This window comes from Syngnathoides biaculeatus, chromosome 3, assembly GCF_019802595.1.
Source record: "Syngnathoides biaculeatus isolate LvHL_M chromosome 3, ASM1980259v1, whole genome shotgun sequence".
Taxonomy (NCBI): Eukaryota; Metazoa; Chordata; class Actinopteri; order Syngnathiformes; family Syngnathidae; genus Syngnathoides; species Syngnathoides biaculeatus.
This window is the reverse complement of record NC_084642.1, coordinates 34,911,231-34,933,019: the sequence shown is the minus strand read 5'-3', so window position 1 is coordinate 34,933,019 and position 21,789 is coordinate 34,911,231. Positions and strand designations below refer to the sequence as shown.

Here is a 21,789-nt window from a genome sequence, read left to right as displayed (position 1 = left end):
TTGGACAGACACTCCCCGCGACCCTTGTGAGGATAAGCGGCAAAGAAAATGGATGGATGTAGGGAAATATATAATATTTTAAATATTTTAATTTGAAATGAATTATGTTACAACATGAAATGATTCACGCTATAACGTGTAATTAACCACATTATAACGTGAAACATATTATGTTATAACATGAAACATCCACATAATAGCGTGAAACAGATCACGTTATAACGTGATTCTTCATATTCTTTTCCGTTGCGACCTTTTTTGGGTGTGGCACCAGTACGCTTCTGTAAATTTGTTCCGCCCAATTTCGAAATGATTGCTACACCCTGGTCGCGGGTCTGCTTGAGAAGCATTGCAAATTCTCAACATGCACAACCTGCTGCTGCTGTACTGGCAAAATATCAATCATATCACCAGAGACAAGTTAGTGTTGACGCAACTTTCGTTCATTAGTGTCAACTTTAAAAGAAAGTCTGAACTATCCTGTCCTGTATCTTGAGTTAAAGTGTCGCTGCGTATGCTTGGTTGTGCAGCGGTTCTCTTCATGGAGCACTGGAAAAGACGACAGATGCGACTTAACTATGTCTGGGACCTTACAGGCTTTGGAGAGGAAGAGCAGGTGAAATGAAACACAGCACATTTTTAAAAATGCTGTCTACAGTTTTACAAATCTCAATATCCATTTATGTTCTGTTGGCAAAAAGTCATGTGTGCACATTGTGCCACTCAACAAAATATAATTCCATACAACGTTACCGTGTTTATTATTAGTTTATGAAAATAATCATGTGAAATATAAAAATCTGGGTCATACTGTGTCATCTGTTGTAAAATGGTAGCATAATTATGAAGAAATGTAGCTTTGATACCAGTTAGAGCAAGGGTGCTGTTTTGCAGCGCTTCCACATGTTGGTTGTGGGGCACTTCAAGTAGAATTCACACATGCTGGAATAATTAGATGAGATTAGAAGAGGAAGAAGTTGAATTTTGAAAATGCATTCAGTAGAATAGACAGTATGTGTATGACATATAAATGGGGGCATAAAATTATTATGTAATCATTTGGCATCTGTACAATGGCTGACATGTTGTCCTTTTTTTTTGTCTACGGTGTACTTTGCAGGAGGAACATAAGGTTTGACTTGTTTTACCTTTGAACTCTTTTAAGTCAATTTTTAGTACAAGCTTTACCACTTTTGTAATCTTGACTTTAACTGCTTTCTATCTTTCAATGTTTTTTTTTTTTACCTTCCTGTATCTCCTCCGTTGGGGCATTCTTTTAAATATTGGGCTAACCTGTTCTTTTTTGTGAAGCATTTCTTCTCTCTCTGCATTCCATCTGTTACTGCAGACTGCTATATGGGTGCATGGCTCCATATAGACATGATGTGAGCATGGAATATTGCTCTTCTTCTCCTCTCAATAGATAATCTTCTTGACTGCACTAAGCAACATAAACTAAAGCCACAGTTGCTATTAGTACCGTGAAGCAACGCAATGTTGCTGCTTCTGTAAATGTAGGACAATATTGATGATACTGGATGTCTTTGAAAATTTAACTATGGATTCAGTTTTCATACTGCAATTAATTGGTGTGCTTGTGGACCTTAACTGACTTTGGGCACCCTGAAATGATTGCCATGTCGACAACAACTATTCACATACTGTACAACTCCTTGCGTAACTACTAAACATTTACTGCTTCTTCAGATACTTAACTAACCTTTGTGGTGGTTTTTGATGTATGTATCATGTGCGGTCGAATAGGGTGGCATCTGTATGTGAATCGGTTTTCTATTGTCATCATGAAATGTAAATCATTGCCGTTCATATTGGGAGTTTGCTCTCTTCTCTGTAAGAAGCGGAACTATACACACAAAAAAAGAACAAATAAAGCGAAACACTATTAACATTCATAATTATATGAACAATCTAGCAACATTATAAACACCAGCAGTTCGATGTATCAGACATTTAAACAAAAACAAAGTTTCTGACTGCACCTGTATACATTAAATTTACCATTTCCAGGTCAGTTGTCGCTATGTGGCTGTCATGATCCTGTTAGCTGATGATGCTATTGCTAATCTTGTTGCGCTACTGAGCACGTTGCATCATAAAAAACAAAGGGGCTATCGAGCTGTTTAGGATAAAAAATAATGTGCTTAAATTTAGTCTATAGCAAAGGGGGTAACTTACACATCACATGGGAACTGCGCTGGAGTGCGATTGGAAATGTACGGAGACTACCACGTGGAGGCAGACTGCAAACGTTTGAATTTTTTTCTGAACGAGAATTTCTTAGTTGTGTTAACCCCTGTCCAATTGAACTGGACAAATGTGGGAAACAATCTAGAGAACAATTGAAATGTGCTTCTGTGAACGCATCCTGAGTGCAGATGTGTCTGATGCAAGATTGTGTAGCTGCTATACGAAACATGCAGTTGAAACTGTGGGTGTCAAGGGATTAATTGTAACTCCAAAATAATGTTGTTACACGTACCCTGTATTTGTGTTTTGATCTTTTGTTAGTTCAGTAAATTTCTCTCACCTTTTTATTTTGTCAGTGTTATTTCATGTCTACATTTGTATAAACTCCTTAAAGGTTCCATATTTTTGGCTATTTTTTGGCTCCATAGAGTCACTCTCTAACATGAATTTAGTATAAATGTGTCAAATTAATTAAAAAAAAAAACACCTTGCTTTTATCCAAAAAGGCCCCTGCTGACAGATACATCTGTTTTACCCAGTTTTGAATCTGCTTTGTCCATATTTGGCTAGGACTGCCCCCTTCCCACTGAGTGTTTGGCTCTGTGTTGAAGACACACTTGTGAGAGGAGAGAGGTAGGAGAGGTATCTTCAGTAGTGACATAGATAAGCTCAAGAAATTTAAATGGCCTGATTTCAGGCCTTTTGACAGAAAAACGTCAAGAGCTCTGGAATGCGTGGAAGATTTTAATTCCTATTTCATTTATTTACTGAGGCACTATAGAGACAATATTACATCCACAATACTTGAACAAGTTGGTTTGGTAAAATATGTCACCTTTAAGGACTTGTACTCACACCACTTACATTACCAATAACTAACATATCTAAGTGATGCTCCTTTTTCAGGACCACAACCGAGCCGAGTATGACTTGCGTGTCATGCAAAAAGCAATGAGACAAGAACATTCACCTCCTAAGGTACGATAAATTTGTTACATGTTTCCCTCCATCTATGACAGATTAAATGCTATCATGTGGAATAAACCCCGAGAATGCTATGTGTCATTAGTAGTCAAGTATGTCGTGCTTATCCTATTTAGGGTCATTAAATGTACCCTATTGTCACGACCCATCGGAACGGAAGTAGGACCCAAATTCAGGAGTACACGGGAAACGCAGAGGTAATTCAGGAAAAACGTTTATTGTTCCACGGTTGGGGATCGGGCAGGCAGTCAGGTGCAGCAGCGGTAGTCAGGGCGTCAGACGTAGAGAGCAGGTCAGCGGGCAGGCAGGATTCGGTACACGGGAGATCAATCAAAGCAGGCAGGAGCATCAAAAGTGTCAGTCTTACGGGGTTGGTCGGAGGACAAGCAGAGGTCGCTACACACGGGAAAACGATCAGAGATACGGGAATACTAGAACGGGGAATGAACCGCAACGATCTGGCGCCGGACCAGTCGTCCCCATGGTCCTATATACACTGGGGCCAATCAGCCAGCATGAGGCACAGCTGTGTGCCTCCCAATCAGCGCGACCGCTGAACATGACACCTCTCCCAGCTGACTTGGGGGTGCTCGTCTCAGAATGCAATATATAATGTCTATATCTATATTTATAAATTGCGTAATTGTTGTCTTTTTTATTTAAAATGGGTGGTTTTAACTAGGGCGGCATGGTAGCGCAGCCGGAAAGCGTTGGCCTCACAGTTCTGAGGTCCCGGATTCCATCCCGGACCCGCCTGTGTGTAGTTTGCATGTTCTCCTCGTACCTGCATGGGTTTCTTCTGGGCACTCCAGTTTCCTCCCACTTCCCAAAAACATGCAACATTAATTGGACACTATAAATTCCCCCGAGGTGTGATTGTGAGTGTGGCTGTTTGTCTCTATGTGCCCTGTGATTGGTTGACAACCAGTTCAGGGTAGACCCTGCCCCCTGCCCATTGACAGCTGGGATTGGCGCCAGCATTCCCCACGACCCTTGTGAGGATAAGCAGCTAAGAAAATGGATGGATGGATGGATGAGTTTTAACTAGGATCACTCGCAGTATCATGGCTGTGGTCTGTTTTGCACTGGTCTTTTTGCCATAAAATGTCTAAATCTATGGTGACATCTGCTAGCTTGCCACGAGCTCTCATCAATCATTTCCACGACTTGTTGAATCTTGCATAACTGTATTCAGTTCATTCTAATGCGGTTGCAGCCTGCCACAGGAATTACATGTATTATCGTCTCGGCAGAGGTAGCTATACACATCCGTGATTCATGTTCAGCTACGGGACTGGGTAGCTACCACAGTTACTGTGCAACTGCACACGTGTATGGGTAGCAAGTCAAAATGGCGCTGGACGTGAACAAACGAAGCTACATCAGAATGTAGCATTGTCGGTCGTATGCTATCTTTAATTCATTTTGATTCAAATGTTAAAATTATGAAAAGTGTAGTTTTCACTTTTTGTAAACACTAATGAGCAGATCAAACTTGCACAATTTTCATTGCCACTTTATTCCACTGTCACATTTCACGTCACATTCAATATTGTTACCACTTAATACAAATGTACGATAAGGAATGACATACACTGCACTGTCTCTGAGTCTTCAGACAAATAATGGGACTCAAGAATTTTCTTATATTTCTGAAGAAATGAGTGCCTGAGTTTCCTGACCCAATTCTCAGTTGGCTCGACTATGACGTGACTGCTTGAGGCTGAATTCGCTGTGCTCCACTGGAGACACATAATGAATCTGTGTATCTTTTTTTTGTGTATTTACTATCATCTATGTATTTTTTTGGTTGTTGTTAGGGTGAGAAGGTTAAGCTGACATGTACAGATAGACTGCCAGCTTACTTGAATACCGTTGCCATGATGGCTTTCATGGTGAGTTATTGTCTCCCTAAATTATATCTTTTAATGGCTTTTTAGGAAGATTTCATTTTAGTTTTTTACAATATCCTGTGATTCAGTGTTCATAACCAGATTTTGTTAGATAAGCAGTGATGCAGTCAACTAAACCTTGACTAGTTTCTGTCGTGTCATGTCAAAATGGTTCTTCTGTTTCTTTTAACGTCTAGATCACAGTGACATTTGTCATTGTTTTTGGAGTCGTCCTCTACCGGATTAGCATCAAGAGTGCCTTACACGTTAGCGCCTACCCTGCGGCACGGTACAATGTCCGAGCCACTGTCAAAACCACAGCTGCCATCATCAACCTCATCATCATCATCATCTTAGATGAAATCTATGGCTGTATTGCACGCTGGCTCACTGTATTAGGTAAGAACATATTCACTCAGAAATATACATGTGGGATGTCTGGAATCTGGAGCAAAACATACAATTTTAGTCTCATGCTGTTGTGTCTCATAGATTATTCACGCAGGGGGGGAAAAGCCATATTTGATTAATTTTACCATTCAAATGCAATTCAATGCATTTTTTTTCCCAATCTTTTGCAGAGGTTCCAAAAACGGACAAAAGCTTTGAAGAGCGGCTTATCTTCAAGACATTTGTTTTGAAGTTTGTCAACGCTTTTACACCTATCGTCTATTTGGCTTTTTTTAGGGGCCGGTAAGAAATCCCCCACTAGTTTTACATTGCTGTATCTATTAACTGCTACTGATGATATATAATATTAAACAATTGGCGTGATTGATTCACTTTTACTCAGACCAAGTAGGGAGGCTTTAGAATTTCCATTAAGCTCTCCTTTATAGTTTTATTTTTTTTTATCCAAGATTTCCATACAATATTGATTCCATGCCACACAACAGATTTGCATTTGGGAGATGTCAATTAACTATTTTATTGGTCTTATGTATTGTTTTGCTATATTTGGCACTAACTGCAGTGAGTGGTATTAGCTCTTACATGAGTAGCTATTATTATTACTATATACACAATATTATTAATACATATTAGAATTATACATTATGCACTCAATAGCAAAACATCTGATGCAAGTTCCCAAAATCAAGTTGTTGTTCGAATGATTGCTAACGATGTGTGTTTGTTCCATAGGCTTGTGGGGCGGCCAGGAAACTACCTGTATGTTGTACCATCATATAGAATGGAAGAGGTAACAGTGATGTTTTAAAATGTGATGTGGATACACATGCAACACTTTGGATGGAGAGTTGAATGTCTTCACGTCATCACCCCCCCCCACCCCCACCCCCACACACCCCCAGTGTGCCCACGCAGGCTGCCTTATGGAGTTATGCATCCAGTTATGTATCACCATGCTTGGAAAGCAGCTCATCCAAAACAACCTATTTGAGATTGGCATACCGTAAGTGCTAAACTTGCATTTGATAGGAATTATTTAAATTGTGGGCTCATGCCTGTCACATGGATACCAAGTGGGTGCCTCTGATTTTTCATAAAACATTACACATTTGTTGGTGCCCTCCATTAATGCAAGAAGAAAAAGACAATAGTCACTGAAATAAGTTGAAACTGGTAGAAGTAGTACATTTAAAGTTCCACTGTCATGAAATGCATGTTTTTTAGTATGTTATTCATGAAAAAACAGCAACCGGTATGGACCCTTCCGTTTTTTCACCACAAAACATGATTTTGATGTATATGGCTTTTTGTAACTCCCGCCATGAAAATCCTCTCGAGGGATTTGTTTTTGAGAAGAAGCAGGAAGTGACGTACAGGGCAGTAGCGCACTCAGGTGGGCTCATATATTTCTATTAGCTTTACCTGCGGGAAGATAGCTCTTTGTTACTTCGTGTTAGCCAAAATTACGGCTCGTTGTATTGCTGGATATTGATTGAACACTTGGGAGGAAGGATTCGCTCTTCATACTTTTCCAGAAGACCCGGTTCGTCGTGAAAAATGGATTGCACGGGTGCAAAGGATGAGAGCTTTGTGGGTTCCAAATGACAGGTGTGTAAGCAACTACTAAAAAAAAAAGATTGTTCGGGGGGGCGTAATCCGTAAGTAATTGGATTGGACAGGAAGGGGGTTTGGCCACGGTGTCGTCACCACTCGCGGGCAGCGTTGTTTATCACCGCCATGGAGGTGGATCGAACGGGGAGGCGGTTTGGCCGCGCCGTCGCTTGTGGGCGCCATTGTTCATCGCTGCCGTGGAGGTGGATCGGGCGGGGAGGAGGTTTGGCCGCACGCGGTCTGGCCGTGATCCACATACCATATAAATATGGCTCGAAACAATCGAGTAATATTGCCCCAGTCACTTCACTCAGTTGTGAGATTTTCTCTTCTTCGAAAAGAACTTCCGTGTCAGAAGGGGCGGCGGAAAAATCCGAATATCTCTGTTGTTCCTCTCCCATAGTCGGTGGCACAGCGTGTTTTCAATGGCGAATGTCCCAGTGTGACGTCAAGGACAGAAGATACAGCCAATATGGCTACCACTTGAATGTCGAATGATACAACTTCGCGCATGGATGATGCGCTCTCCTCTAATATTTATTTTTTCAGATAAACATTGAAGTGAATAACGTTATATGCATTTTTCATTACAATATCTATTTTAGAATGTTTATAGGCATGACACTTGACCTTTAAAACATAAAGAAAATCCATTCATTCATTTATTTGAGCTGGTTATCCCCATAAGGGTCATAGGAGTGGTACAGGCTACCCCAGCTGTCAATGAGCAGGAGGCAGGGTATACCAATTATACACAATTTACAAAGGAAAATCAGGCATTGCTTTACTTTACATCCATCAAAATTATTATAAAAGCAAATTCATTAAATTGTCCTAGACAAAAACTGTTTGTCGCATTCCCTTTTCTGGTAGTGACTGCACTTAAATGTGTGAGACTTGTGAACTTGTTGATCTGCATCATGTACATGCAACTGTAGCTGTCACAGGTTTGAAGGGTGCTGACCCCAAAATGGATCTTTCAGACCTTCAACAAATGTTTCAAAGGATTTAGATCAGCTCTCTTCAGTCAGATGTTCTTGTGTATTTTTAGTTATGTGTTTTGGGTCAGTTTCCTTTTTGGTGATGAGACTGAGACCAAGCTTTCTGACACAGAGGAGCACATTTCACCCCAGAATGCCTCAAGGATCTTTGGGTTTCATTGTACTATGCAGATTGAAGACACCCTATGCTGGATGCAACAGAGGAAATCCTGGACATAACCGAGCCCTCTGTATTTTTCATCTATTTTTACACTGTCTAACTGAATAATTGTTGTTTCACAAATTAACACTGCTGTGGTCAGGTGCTGGCCAAGGCCTTGATCCGTCCTCCTTCTCACCTCAGGGTTCTCCTCCGGAGGTGGTGGTCAATTGATAGACTTGGATTTGGAGGCAGAGCTGAACACTTGTTTATTTGAGGCCTCCAACAAAACAGAGCAATTCGCCAGAACGACACAAAAAATGATCAATTAAAGCAAGAGGTGTTTAAATACACTTCATTTTGGGACTCACCGACCTTGTTCGTAACCCACCTCTTGGTCATGATTGGCTCAGACCAAGTCTTCTCTAAAGTGGCACAAATTCTAATTGTGTCACAGCATATCATGACACGTTTTGTCTCAAGTTGTTGGTTTAAAATCGTGTCTCAGCATTTTACCTAATGTTTTTTTTTTTTAACATTGTTTCGCCATGCAGTATCATCAGTATAATCTTTTAAGGATTATGGGATTTTACCTCCCCTTGGAGGCACGTTTTTCTCTTTCAGATGATGTAAGCAGTTGCACACATTCCTTAGTCGTAAACCAGCCTGTCAAATATCCCCAGTTTTAGCCAACGCAGGAGACTGGCTAGTGACTATCAACCATTCCGAGCTCCCAGGGGCTTCCCCTGTCACCCTTCTCTTATCTGAGTAGGGTCCCTCTTTCAAGAGTTACTTCCACAGCATCTTTGACTATTCAGTTACACTAAAAACATATTTATGCGGAACACCAGTAAAGAGTAATTGAGGCCCAGTAGCTCAGTGGTTAGACCACTGGTTTGGTAAACCAGGGGTTGTGAGTTCATATCCCACTGGGGCCTCCACTCCCTGAGAAGGGTTGCGTCAGGAAGGGCATCCGGCGTAAAAATTGTGCCAAACATATATATGCGTTCATCTGAAATGACATGCTGTGGCGACCCCGAAAGGGACAAGCCGAAAGAAACACACACACACCAGTAAAGAATAATTCACAATAATTCATTATATCTATTACCTATGAGAATATTTGATCATATATTAACAGGCACCCTTCAAACCTGAGAAAGTCTTGGTCAAGTCAAGTGATTTTCATTCATTTAGCATCAGATCAAAATGTATATTTCGCTCAATTGGAAAATCTGTTGAACACAGAAACAAACGGGATGGTCACAAGCATATACAGGAGACAGAAAATATGTAGAATAGACAGATCTGTGGTGCGATTGGCTGATGACTAGTAAAGGGTATTCAGTACACCTCCTTGTCACTTGATAAAAAGTGATGCGGACAGAACACTGTACAACATTAACTTGCACGCTGTTATTATCTATTACAAATTTTAAAAGCAAGAATAAGATTATTCGGTAGCATAAATAAGTGTCTGGCTGTTCAATTAATTTTTAGACTATGGGGCTACGACTTATTAAAAGCAGAAGAAAAGTCAGCAAATAAAAGTCTTGTGGGATTTGGGTTGTTCAAGGTGTTTTAGTGTAAAAATGTTGCATTGTCAACGCCTTCAACAGCTTGGTCAGCAATCGTGGTGTATCTAGACCACATTTTCATTAGAATAGATGTCAGTGGAACCGGTCTGAAGTTATTTTGATTGCTTGGGTGATTTAACTTTGGAACAGGAATAATATGTTATGATGTGATGTTTTCCGTATTTGTGGCAAGTAACCACTCTCTGCACACAACTGAATGAATAAATTGTGTTGGTCTTGGTACGACAATGGCTCAAAAGCTGCAACAAAAAGGGAGACACGGCGTTTATAGATGTTAGTCAAATAATGCTTGATTGAAATACCGAAATTCAATAAAACACAAAAAATCAAGAATATATAGAGACCAAAACAAAGAATCTTTTGTCTGTACCAGTTTAACCTCTTGCACATGCTTTAAACACATGTAAAATGCCCCTCTACACACACACCCCTCCCGAAAAAAAAAAAAAAAAAAAAGCAATATAGCAGGGAAACACTACATTCATTGTTGTTTATTTTTCTGTAGCAAGCTGAAAAAAATGCTACGTAAGAAAAACTCTGAGCTGGACAAAAAGCAACAAGATGAGCTGACCAAAACCTTGCAACAACACGAGAAAGACCATTTGCTTGGTCCTTTTGTGGGTCTCAATCCAGAGTACATGGAAATGAGTAAGTTTTTGTTTTTTTCTTAAAATCCCCATTTGGCAGTGTTCAAGCTACATATGCTACACTAATTGTGGCAGGGGTGAGCAGGCTGGGTTTTTTTGGGGGTAAAAAAAACATGGCAGTCGGAGTCATATTTTAAAGAAATTCATAAAAAGGACTTCATGGGGCCCTGTAGCTCAGTGGTTAGAGCACTGGTTTGGTAAACCAGGGGTTGTGGGTTCGTATCCCACTGGGGCCTCCACTCCCTGAGAAGGGTTGCGTCAGGAAGGGCATCCGGCATAAAAATTGTGCCAAACATATATATGCGTTCATCTGAGATGACACGCTGTGGCGACCCCGAAAGGGACAAGCTGAAAGAAACTTACTATAAAAAGGACTTCATGGGCGTGGGAGGATGGGGGCATCTAATCTACACTATATATTATGTAACATTTTATATATCGTTGACATTGCCAAAAGATCACATTAGTTTCTCAGATCTGATATATGACGTCCGATTTGCAAGACTTCAACAACTACAATTATGAATTGTTTTAGGTTTTTTCAACTTTTCTGTCTCATGTTTCTGCAGTCATCCAGTTTGGAATGGTGACTCTTTTTGTGGCCTCATTTCCTCTGGCTCCACTCTTCGCTCTTCTGAATAACATCATTGAGATACGCCTGGATGCCAAAAAGTTTGTTACGGAGCTGCGAAGGCCGATTGCAGTCAGAGCCAAAAACATTGGTAGGTGTATTTTTTTAAGTGGCAGTCATACTTGTGCCAATGATTCCAAATGAAAGTGCCTCTCAGATTATTCTACATATCCAAGAAACATAAATTCTATGCAGGTATGAATGGTGACATGGTAGAGTACACTGATTGTGTTGTGGTTAATTCAGCCTCAATATAATGAACTACATGTACAATCTAATAATTATATCCAATGCAAGAACTTAATCAAATATTCTGCCTACAGAAAGACACCAGCAGAGAGGTATTAGATGAACAATGGTGGTTTTTTTGTGTGGCTGTTGTTTGCGGTGGTGTAGAACTGTACTGAAGAATACTACGTATCCTATTTTTACTCCCATGTAAATACTTTAGGTAACGGTGCTCTTGTCATGGACCAGCGACACGGGGCGGACCCAAATGTAGGAGTTTCAGGCAATGACATAATATTCAAAGTGGCTTTATTGCAGAAACAGGTTGATACCAAAAGGCAGTCCAAAACAAGGCAGAGGCACAAAAATGCTAGGCTAGTCGGGATCCAAAAAAGCATGAAACGAGGTCCGATGACAATGATGCAAACTAAGAAACGTGACAAGACATGGTCAAACTAAAGGGCACAGAATCACTGTGACCAAGGATTGCTCTAATTTACATACAGTAGCAGAGTGCCCCAGAATGTTGTGAACCACGCGCAACGAACTGGCAAATGCCAGTGACAAATTCTAAACCTGAATGCCTAGTCAATTAGAGTGCCGAATGCGAAACAGCTGTGTGACAGCTGTCAGAGGTGGTCCCACCCAGAGCAGTGGCCTGGCCAAGCCCCTCATGGTAGTGGCCAGCCCATGCCTATGACAGCTCTTGTTATAATGTAGAGACATTCTATACCACAACATACATCACACCCATTTGCCCTTGTGTTTCTTTATGTTCTGTGTTATTTAGTTCCTCCTGTCCCTTAGTGTATTCTTAGACTTACCAGGATTATGCTGATTAGTTTTCTCAGATGTCTGTCATTAGCGTCACATCTTTGTTTATGTTTCACATCCACAGAACCGCAATGACTGTATGTATGCAGTGCTATAGCATGACTCAAAATAAGAGGATTCACATCAAAATATGCAAGTCAAAATTCACATTTTGCACCTCAACTAATTGAAAACCAAGACTTTCAAACATTATTTTAAAGTTTTTCCACTGACCTTTAATATACTGAACCTTTATTTAGCCACATGAGAGATTGGTAATGCCGACCTGACTGCAGACAGCACAGTAAAACAAAGCAAAATAAAAGCCAAAACATTTACTAGTAGTACAATGTGACATATGAACGAGTTACATATGACATTACAGTACACTATAGCACATGGGTAATAAAAGCTCCATAAAAGGCACGTCAAGCAGCTGTTATCAGAAGCTAGAGAACTTGCATAAAAACGCCAAGACAAACTGGAAAAACTTGTATTTTTTAATTTAAAAAAATCATACTTGTATCTTTAAAAAAAAATCCCTGCGTCAAAGATTGTCGGCAGCCTGGTCGGTGTGGAAAACGAGAATTAGTTCTCAGTTGCTTTACCTGGATTAATAAAGGGTTGGATATCAAGATATTAACTATCTTTTAACGTTAAATCAAGATATAAAATAAGACATTAACTTCCAATCTAGATACAATGTGTGAGTTGTGAGTGACTCAATTGGGTAAAAACGTTTCGGGGTTGGTTAGTGGTAAAGTGCTTAATGAACTTCAACCACCTGGTTGTTGATTTTAATCAGAATTTGAGGACGTCCTTTTCATAATTCTCTTTAAAAATCACTTAATGCAATACCACTGGTAGCAAAAGCAGCCCAATGGCATGGCGCTCCTTCCACCATCCTTGAGTTTTGGTACAGTTAAATTTGAAAGCCTTACATTGGGCCTCAGTCACTAACCTTGCATAGCCTCTTATTTGTGCTTAAATTGTGCGTATGCAAAACCCTCGAGAAGATAAGCGGCTCAGAAAATGGATAGATCATTTTGTGCTTTTTTTGTCATCTAAACGCTTGAAAATTATTTACATTTTATGGTAACTGGCCATGCTAATGTGCTTTTTGTTGTAGCCGCGAGTGGCGAGTCTAGACACTTGGCTTTCATGTGCTGTAAGCAATTGGTGTACTTGCTATTTCCAAATCTATTAATTTTATGCAATAGACGAACAGGTTGACCTAAAAAACCCCATAACCCAAATCTAGGTCCCTCGGGTGAATTATGCAGGGACGAGAATTTTCCGCCGATCGGCGGATTTCCGACTTTTTCAGACCAAAATGAACATTCGCGAGATAAGCGCAAATCCGTTCAAATTTCAGGGGGTGGGGCGGGGGGCTATCATGCGCCTGCCTCTTGGTGGTGGGCTCCGAGCTGCAAGTTCAGCTTAGTGCTAGCACAAGCACGACTATCATATGCCGTTCTAATTTGCTCGGTAGTGTAAATATTTGCATTTTGCGACAAAAACATTAAAACTTGTTCGCGGCAGATTACTCGATTGGACAACAGAGTTATACAGTATAATGATCTGTTTCAGACGGGCATGGCTTGAAAATAGTGTAACTGTGCAGATAGGACCGAAAACAGTATCAACATGTCTAACCGAACACATACAAAAAGTGGACTTTCCCGGCAAAGTGCTGTGCACTCTGTGTTCCGATAGGAGCAAAAAATATCTAGGAGGAAACTGACTCAAATGAGTCAATTTATCATTATAAATACTTCTTGTTAATTTGAGATTGAGAAGAATAATTCCTACCTGAAATGAAATGATCACAGGCGTGTGTATTTCGTTGGGCACCATCCATCCCGTTTAATTGCCGAAATCCATCAATCTTGTCTCGTCTTTTCAGCTGGTATTCTATACAATGATCTATTTGAAGAACTGTTTTGTCTATTGTGACAACCAACAGCACAACATGTCTCGGGCAATTTGAAAAATCTGCTCCGGTTCAACGACTCCCGCACTGGCAAGCAGCTTTGTTTGACCCCCAATATGTCGCTGTAAAAACGGTAACGTCACATGCACGATCTTTATAGTTGAACAGAGAGGTCAGAGAAAACATGATGAAGAAGCTTTAATGCTGCACACAAAAGAAATAAGTTGCCAACAGAAGGCAGTTCAGCCCCAAATGTCAATGATTTCAAATTCAACTTAAAACCTGTTTATCTCATGCTTATGATTGAGCATTTCCACTTTTGAATGATCTTTCTTGCAGTGTTTTGTTTCATTGTTTTTACAGTAAATGCTTTTCAGATGTCTTTTATTTTTCCCTTTTGTTTGAAATGCTATAAGTATGTAAAGAACAGGCGGCACGGTGGATCAGCTGGTAAAGCGTTGGCCTCACAGTTCTGAGGTCCCGGGTTGAATCCTGGACCCGCCTGTGTGGAGTTTGCATGTTATCCTCATGCCTGCATGGGTTTCCTCTGGGCACTCCGGTTTCCTCCCACATTCCAAAAACATGCAACATTAATTGGACACTCTAAATTGCTCCTAGGTGTGATTGTGAGTGCGCCTGTTTGTATCTATATGCCCTGCAATTGGCTGGCAACCAGTTCAGGGTGTATCCCGCCTCCTGCCCGTTGACAGCTGTGATAGGCTCCAGCACTCCCTGTGACCCTTGTGAGGATAAGCGGTGATGAAAATAGATGAATGGATGGATGCAAAAAAACAAAATGAAAAAAAAAATTACATTTTAAGCCCTCCCAACCACCAGGTGTTGTTATCCTTATGAAGGTTTTTGTTTCTTGCTTGTAGGTATCTGGTACAACCTGTTAAGGGGCCTGAGCAAGGTGGCAGTCATTGTGAATGTGAGTCTTCAAGTCTTTCAACAGATGTCCTTTCAAATCAAGCTAGAGGCTAAAAATGTTGACATTATCATCTCATCCTCATTTTTGAAGACAGTAGTAATACATAGTTTTTGGTTCCCAGGCTTTTGTCATCGCCTTCACATCTGACTTCATCCCACGGCTTGTGTACCAGTACATGTACAGTCCTGATGGCACCATGCACGGCTTTGTCGATCACTCGTTGTCTTACTTCAACGTGACTGACTTTCAACCAGGCACAGACCCTTTGAACCCAATGATCCTAGGCCATAAGGTAGAAATATGCAGGTAAGGTAATGTTTCACAGTTAGATAATAAGTCACAATACTTATAACCATGTGACATAATGAGTCAAGATGTGAAGTTCAGATAGATGATATTAGGATGTTTTTTATGTCTCTGATAACAGGTATAAAGACTACAGAGAGCCTCCCTGGTCCAGCACACCATATGATCTCTCCAAGGAGTTCTGGGCCATTCTTGCTGTTCGCCTTGGTTTTGTTGTTGTCTTTCAGGTTTGGAACACCCCATACGATAGCATACATATTTATTTTTATTTATTTCACATTTGGATCATGGTGGATCAACTGGAACGCGTTGGCCTCACAGTTCTGAGGTCCCGGGTTCAATCCCAGACCCGCCTGTGTGGAGTTTGTGTGTTCTTCCCGTGCCTGCACGGGTTTTCTCCAGGCACTTTGTTTTCCTCCCACATCCCAAAAACATGCAATATTAATTGTACACTCTAAATTGCCTCTGGGTGTGATTGTGAGTGCGGCTTTGTCTCTATGTGCCCTGCGATTGGCTAGGAACCAGTTCAGGGTGTCCCCTGTCTCCTGGCCGTTGACAGTTGGGATAGGCTCCAGCACTCCCAGCGAACCTCATGAGGATAAGCGGCAAAGAAAATGGATGGATGGACGGTTAAAAACTATAAATTGTTAAATGCAACATCTTCAAAATTGACTGACCAGAGAATCGCATGTTGACATCACTGCCAAATTGGATGTGGCAGAGTGGCAAAAATCAGCTAAGATGCCTCATTTCATTTGCTACTTGGAGATCAACCAACCTGTGATTCAGCATTTGTGTATTCAGACTGCCAAAAAAAAAGAAATTTTGCAGATCCAATTTGATGATTTTCTGGCTAATTCTACAAAGTCACTCACATGCATAATACTGTGAATTCTTGCAGTTAAGCAAGTTTCCAAACAAAGAAGTATTTTCTTTTTAACTAAATTGGTCCGGAGTAATTACTGTTTTTGTCGTAGTTGTTTTTCTGCCATCCCTTTTCCAGGAGAGAGTAAGGGAATGGGGTTCTAGTCAAAATGATTAATTAGCTACAATGTCAACTCCTGGCATGCTACCAGTGCACATGACCTATGAAGTCACCTCTTGAAACACATGTGACCAATCACCGCACATCTGATGGCATTTGAAAACAAAATGACATCACTGCCGTTATTACCTCATGTCCCCAGCATTGAATGTATATCGCATGCCGTCATTTTAGGGGACCCCTGTGATCCATGCCACCACCTCTAGGAACAAAAGAAAACAAAGGTATCACTAAACATTTCAGCTCACACCTGTGAATAAGGTCACTTCTGGCCAAGCACCGCATCTATAGTGCGTGATATCAACATATGCCCACCCACTGCAGGATTTGCCCAGGGAGCCTTTTTTTAATAATTTCTCACGTCAGGCCTCTGCATTTTTCCGAGGTCATAGCTCCGCATCTGGAAAATAATGTTTTTTTTTCTCAAATTCCTCCTTGTCCTGAGAACACACCACGTGGCATCAACTGTGCATTATATTGGGGGTCATACATTCTGAAAAAAATCCATATCAATGACCATTTAGTGGTGGAAAGGTGGAAAAACTGGTAGCCTCACAGTTCTGAGGACTGGGGTTCAAATCCTGCCCCGCCTGTGTGGAGTTTGCATGTTCTCCTGGTGCCTGTGTGGATTTTCTCCCACATCCCTAAAGATGGATTGATTGATGATTCTAAATTTCCCTAAGGTGTGATTGTGAGTGTGAATGCTCGTTTTGATGTACGCTGTGACTGACTGGTGACCAGTTCAAGGGTCTACAAGGCCTGTTGCCCAAAGATAGCTGGGATGGGTTCCAGAACTCCCACAACCCTCATGAGGACAAGCGGCTCGGATAATGGACGGATAATCATTTAGTTCCATCTAGTGTAGTGTAGTCCATCTTCATTGTACCCTACACTTTCGGTAGTTTTCTCATTTTTCAATTGTCACCCCGTCTGTTCCCAAACTCTGACCTTGAATAAAAATCAAAGGCAAGCCTTCACTTGTGCAATAAAACTTTAACTTTTAAAACATTGAGATTTGTCCATTTTCCAAGCCGTTCATCCTCCTAAAGGTCGAATAAGTGCTGACACCCTGAACCGGTCGCATGTATCAACATCGTCACTATGCAGGAATCGATCCCACGGTGCCCACACCAAAATCAAGCATGTGTACCACTTCACCAACGAGAATATTTGTATTACAAAAAATAAAGTACAGAACCGGCATTTTTGAAACAAACCCCCCTGGTGAACGCATTCATGAGACGCCTTACTGATCTCAAAAGCATGATCTCAGACGCAGAATTAAAATAGCTTCAAGATCAGGAAGATAACAGCAACAGAAGGTCTAGCATTCACAAATGTACTTGGAGGGTTTTCCTGGTGTCTTCTATCACTGATGATGATGGCCTGTAAAAACAAACGGGCAAAAATTGAGCAACATCACTGCTAGAAAATAAAGATATGAACACGAATAATGGACTCATACAGAAAAACAACCCACGACACTGCTCCAAAAAAATTAAGAAATCAGGAAGTGGCAAATACTTTTACACAGCACTGTACAGTGCACATGTACAGGATATGTACAGTATAATTAGGCTGGTAGCGTTTCAGTTGGGCTCTTTCTTATTTCAAATTTTTTCTTATTTACTCCGTTCCACCTTCGCAGAATGTGGTGATGCTCATGAGCGACTTTGTGGATTGGCTGATCCCAGACATACCAAAGGACATCAGCCTCCAGATCCACAAGGAGAAGGTCCTCATGGTGGAGCTATTCATGAAAGAAGAGCATGGAAAGAGGCTTGCTTTGCGGGATGGTCACAACCATAACAGTTGTACTTCCCCATCTTCCTCAGGCCAGAGCCCACAGCAACCACGCTCTCGGCCTGCGTCAAACACAAACTGCTATTAAACTATTAGCTGTAAGGGAAAAATGAGCACACATTTCTAAAAATACAGGATAGCCTTAACTAGTGCTGGGTGGTATGGCCTAAATTTCAGATCACAATATTATGTTACCAATGTCGATATTCGGTATGACTCAATTTGTATTGTAATAAGGTTTATAAATATATAAAAATGGACCAGGCTCAAATGATTTCCATTACAAAGGTTTATTTAACAATTATAAACATGAATAAAAAAATACCTTCCCTTGCAGATATTTGAAAATGTAATGATCCCAAAATAAGAGAAGCCAATGTAACAACCTGACCTTTGTCCCTTCAAATGAAGGCATCTTTAAGTCCTAAAGTAAGATTTAAGTCAGATTGCAGGTCTCTAGCATGAGAAATGCATTGCACTTGATAACTTGCTTCATCTTCAGGTGATTTTACACACAAATGCCTGTCTTTGTTGGAAAAGGTGGTTTGTTGGAAAAGGTGGTTAGCTAGCCGCAAACATCCTCTCCTCCATGTTGTCTCTGAGCAACAAGCGCTGCTGCAGAAGCCTCACAACACAAAATCTCACAACACTGGTGACAAATTACGGAAAGATGGGTTGCAGGACGTCCCACAAAGTCCATATCCTTGACACTCATCTTGATTAATTTAAAACATATGCTCAGGTATACTACAAGGAGCAGGGAGAGCGTTTCCAGCGGGATATATTGGACTTTGAACACATCTACCTAGAGTCACCTAATGAAAACGTGATGGGAAACTATATTTGGGGGGTGATATGTGAAAGCTACGAATTGTTAATGTTTTGATTGTCTCACTTGTGTAATCCCATAATAGATAAAGGCTACTTTCGCATCATGTTGCTTTGTATCGACATGTGCAAATCAGTATTCCAATTTGCCACTTTGTTGCAATGAGAATAGGTACAAAAAAAGCAACGTTAGAAATTAAAATTAGTATTTTTTCATGTTTCTAGTCATAAGCAAATCGAAAATAACAGTTCCTACCTAAGATCAAAAATTGTCACATTGTGACATAATTCGAACTGAGCTTCACAATATATTACCCAGCACTAGCCTTAACTTTTATACAGAGAAAGAAAAAAAACATTTTTAATGAAAAACTTTTTGGATGTCCAAAACTTATAGCTCACCTGTGCTATAAAACTTGTAACTAGATAAATAAATTGCGAATAGCTATTCAATGTTGTGCTATTTGATGAAAGCAGCTTTTTTGCAGGAATCATTTTCATTTTTCAATGTGATTTCAGTGTTAAGATCTCACATTTTTCTTGAATATGATTTTTTTCTCAGTAATAATTATATTGTCTGGTTTAAGATATTAATATGTCATGTGGATTATATATCGTGGCCTCAAATTTCAGATGTTCAGTGTGTGGATCTCAGCTCATGCCATCTTTGTGTATATGTCATATTATTTTCATTCTGGTGTGAGTTGTCACTTGTTAGTCTGCATTATTTTAATTGAAAACCAAATTGTCGATCAGTGTGAAAGTACTAATGTTGGTTTGTCTATATTTGCCCCGCTATTAATTCACACTCCACTTGTGTCTCCACCTTTTGCCCAAAGTGACCCAAAACCCCAAATTAGCAAGTGCTATAAAAGGTTTACACAGCAATCTAGGTAGGCCAGTAGATGAGAGAAAGAGAGAGAGAGACAGAAAGACAGAGAGCAAGAGAGACAGACAGATGGATACGATGTGGTGAAAAACTATTGGTCCCCTTCTCAATTTTGCATATTTTTTGCATTGTTTCCCCACTTTAACATTGAAGATCATCAAACAAATGTAATTTGCAGACAAATATAACCAAAGTGAATTTAAAATGCTGTTTTTAAATAATAATTTAATTAAGGGAAAAAAAATCTTCAAAGTTACCTCAACCAGTGTAAAAAAGTAATTAGCTCCTTTGTTAAATCATGATTTAATTGTGCCTAATCACAGTTTTGGGTTCTTATTCATTGATCACACTCAAGTCTGATTACATGCAGTTCTGTTCAATGAAGAAATTACTGAAACAGGGTCTATCCTAACAAAATCAAGTCAGAATAAAGATCTAAAAAAGCTGCAGCAAAATAACAAGATGTAAAGAAATTCCATAAACAGTTGACAAATGAAGCAATTGGCGTCCATCAGTCTGGAAAGGTTTACAAAAGCCTTTTCTAAAGCTTCAGCACTCCATTTTGGAAAAAGAACGTCCTACCAAGAGTCAAACATATGAAAATGGTAGTGTGATGGTCTTGGGCTGCTTTTTACTTCAGGACCATGAATTCTGGTCTTTAAAAGAAAATCCAGAAGGATCATGTTCAGCCATCAGTTTGTGACCTCAAAATGAGGATGGCCCACACAGTTGTTAGATTTAGGGGCCACTGCTTTTTTTTTTTTTTTTTACTCAGGGCCAGGCAATTACAAGTGTTCTTTCCTTAATTAAAAAGCATTTTAAGTTGCTTGGGTTATATTTGTGTGATATTTACATGGATTTGATGATCTTAAACATTAAAGTGGGGAAACAGCGAAAATTTAAGACTTTGAGAAGGGGGCCAATACCTTTTCACAGCACCGGCGATTAGATAGATAGATAGATAGATAGATAGATAGATAGATAGATATAGATAGATAGATAGATAGATAGAGATAGATAGATAGATAGATAGATAGATAGATAGATAGATAGATAGATAGATAGATAGATAGATAGATAGATAGATAGAGATCTCAAAGTGTCATTTTACTTCTCAATTATTGTACAGGTTGTAGGTCACATTTATTTTGTAAAAAGTTTTTAAATTAATTATCAAGGTTTCAGTTTTTGAGTAAAAAAAATGCTAATTAGGGTGCAGAAACATTGTACATGGGGGCTGAAGGGGCGCTCACCCTGTGCATATTCGCAGGGTGGCATCCAAATGGGTTTATGTAATTTGATTTAATCTTCTCCCAATTCCATTTTTTTCCAGATATGTTCACAGTTTGTAGTTTACATACTTTTTGGAAGGTTTATTTCAACTGCTCTGCATCCCACAGGCCTTTTGGGAAAAAGTCATAGGTCACCATTCTTAGGTAAGACTTGGCCTTTCAACACATCCCTGTTAGCTGCCTTTTTTGGGGGTGGGTGGGAGGTGGGGGATCTGCAGACATCTCTCTTACAACCCCTGCCATTCCCATTTTTTATGTAAGCACCAGTCTCTGCCTTGGTATATTCAGTAAGCCTGAACACTACATGTATTAGCGTTGGACACTCTAAATTGCCCTTGGGTGTGATTGTGAGTGCGACTGTTGTCTGTCTCCATGTGCCCTGGAATTGGCTGGCAACCAGTTAGGCTGTACACTGCCACCTTCCCAATGACAGCTGGAATTGGCTCCTGCACTCCCACGACCCTTGTGAGGATAAGTGGCTCAGAAAATGGATGCATGAATGGATGGATGATTGATGAGTACCTTTCACATCTGAACCGGTACTCAATGGTACTAATTTTCCTTCCTTTTGTATATGTATGTGGTAAGATAATTTTTTT

The 21,789-nt window shown here is 40.2% G+C and overlaps 1 protein-coding gene across 1 annotated transcript in view; it reads left to right on the top strand.

The window, feature by feature from the left end:
* Nucleotides 1-20,857, top strand: part of ano1a (anoctamin 1, calcium activated chloride channel a) — a 56,499-nt gene extending 35,642 nt beyond the window's left edge. Inside the window, exons 13-26 of the mRNA XM_061815557.1 lie at nucleotides 531-616; nucleotides 1,121-1,132; nucleotides 3,115-3,186; nucleotides 5,013-5,087; nucleotides 5,282-5,483; nucleotides 5,666-5,777; nucleotides 6,228-6,285; nucleotides 6,398-6,498; nucleotides 10,350-10,492; nucleotides 11,061-11,213; nucleotides 14,975-15,027; nucleotides 15,149-15,333; nucleotides 15,455-15,560; nucleotides 18,027-20,857. Of these exons, the coding sequence (XP_061671541.1) occupies nucleotides 531-616; nucleotides 1,121-1,132; nucleotides 3,115-3,186; nucleotides 5,013-5,087; nucleotides 5,282-5,483; nucleotides 5,666-5,777; nucleotides 6,228-6,285; nucleotides 6,398-6,498; nucleotides 10,350-10,492; nucleotides 11,061-11,213; nucleotides 14,975-15,027; nucleotides 15,149-15,333; nucleotides 15,455-15,560; nucleotides 18,027-18,269 (1,601 nt within the window). The 3' untranslated portion in view covers nucleotides 18,270-20,857. The remainder of the gene's footprint in view (nucleotides 1-530; nucleotides 617-1,120; nucleotides 1,133-3,114; nucleotides 3,187-5,012; nucleotides 5,088-5,281; nucleotides 5,484-5,665; nucleotides 5,778-6,227; nucleotides 6,286-6,397; nucleotides 6,499-10,349; nucleotides 10,493-11,060; nucleotides 11,214-14,974; nucleotides 15,028-15,148; nucleotides 15,334-15,454; nucleotides 15,561-18,026) is intronic.
* Nucleotides 20,858-21,789: the final 932 nt, after the last annotated feature.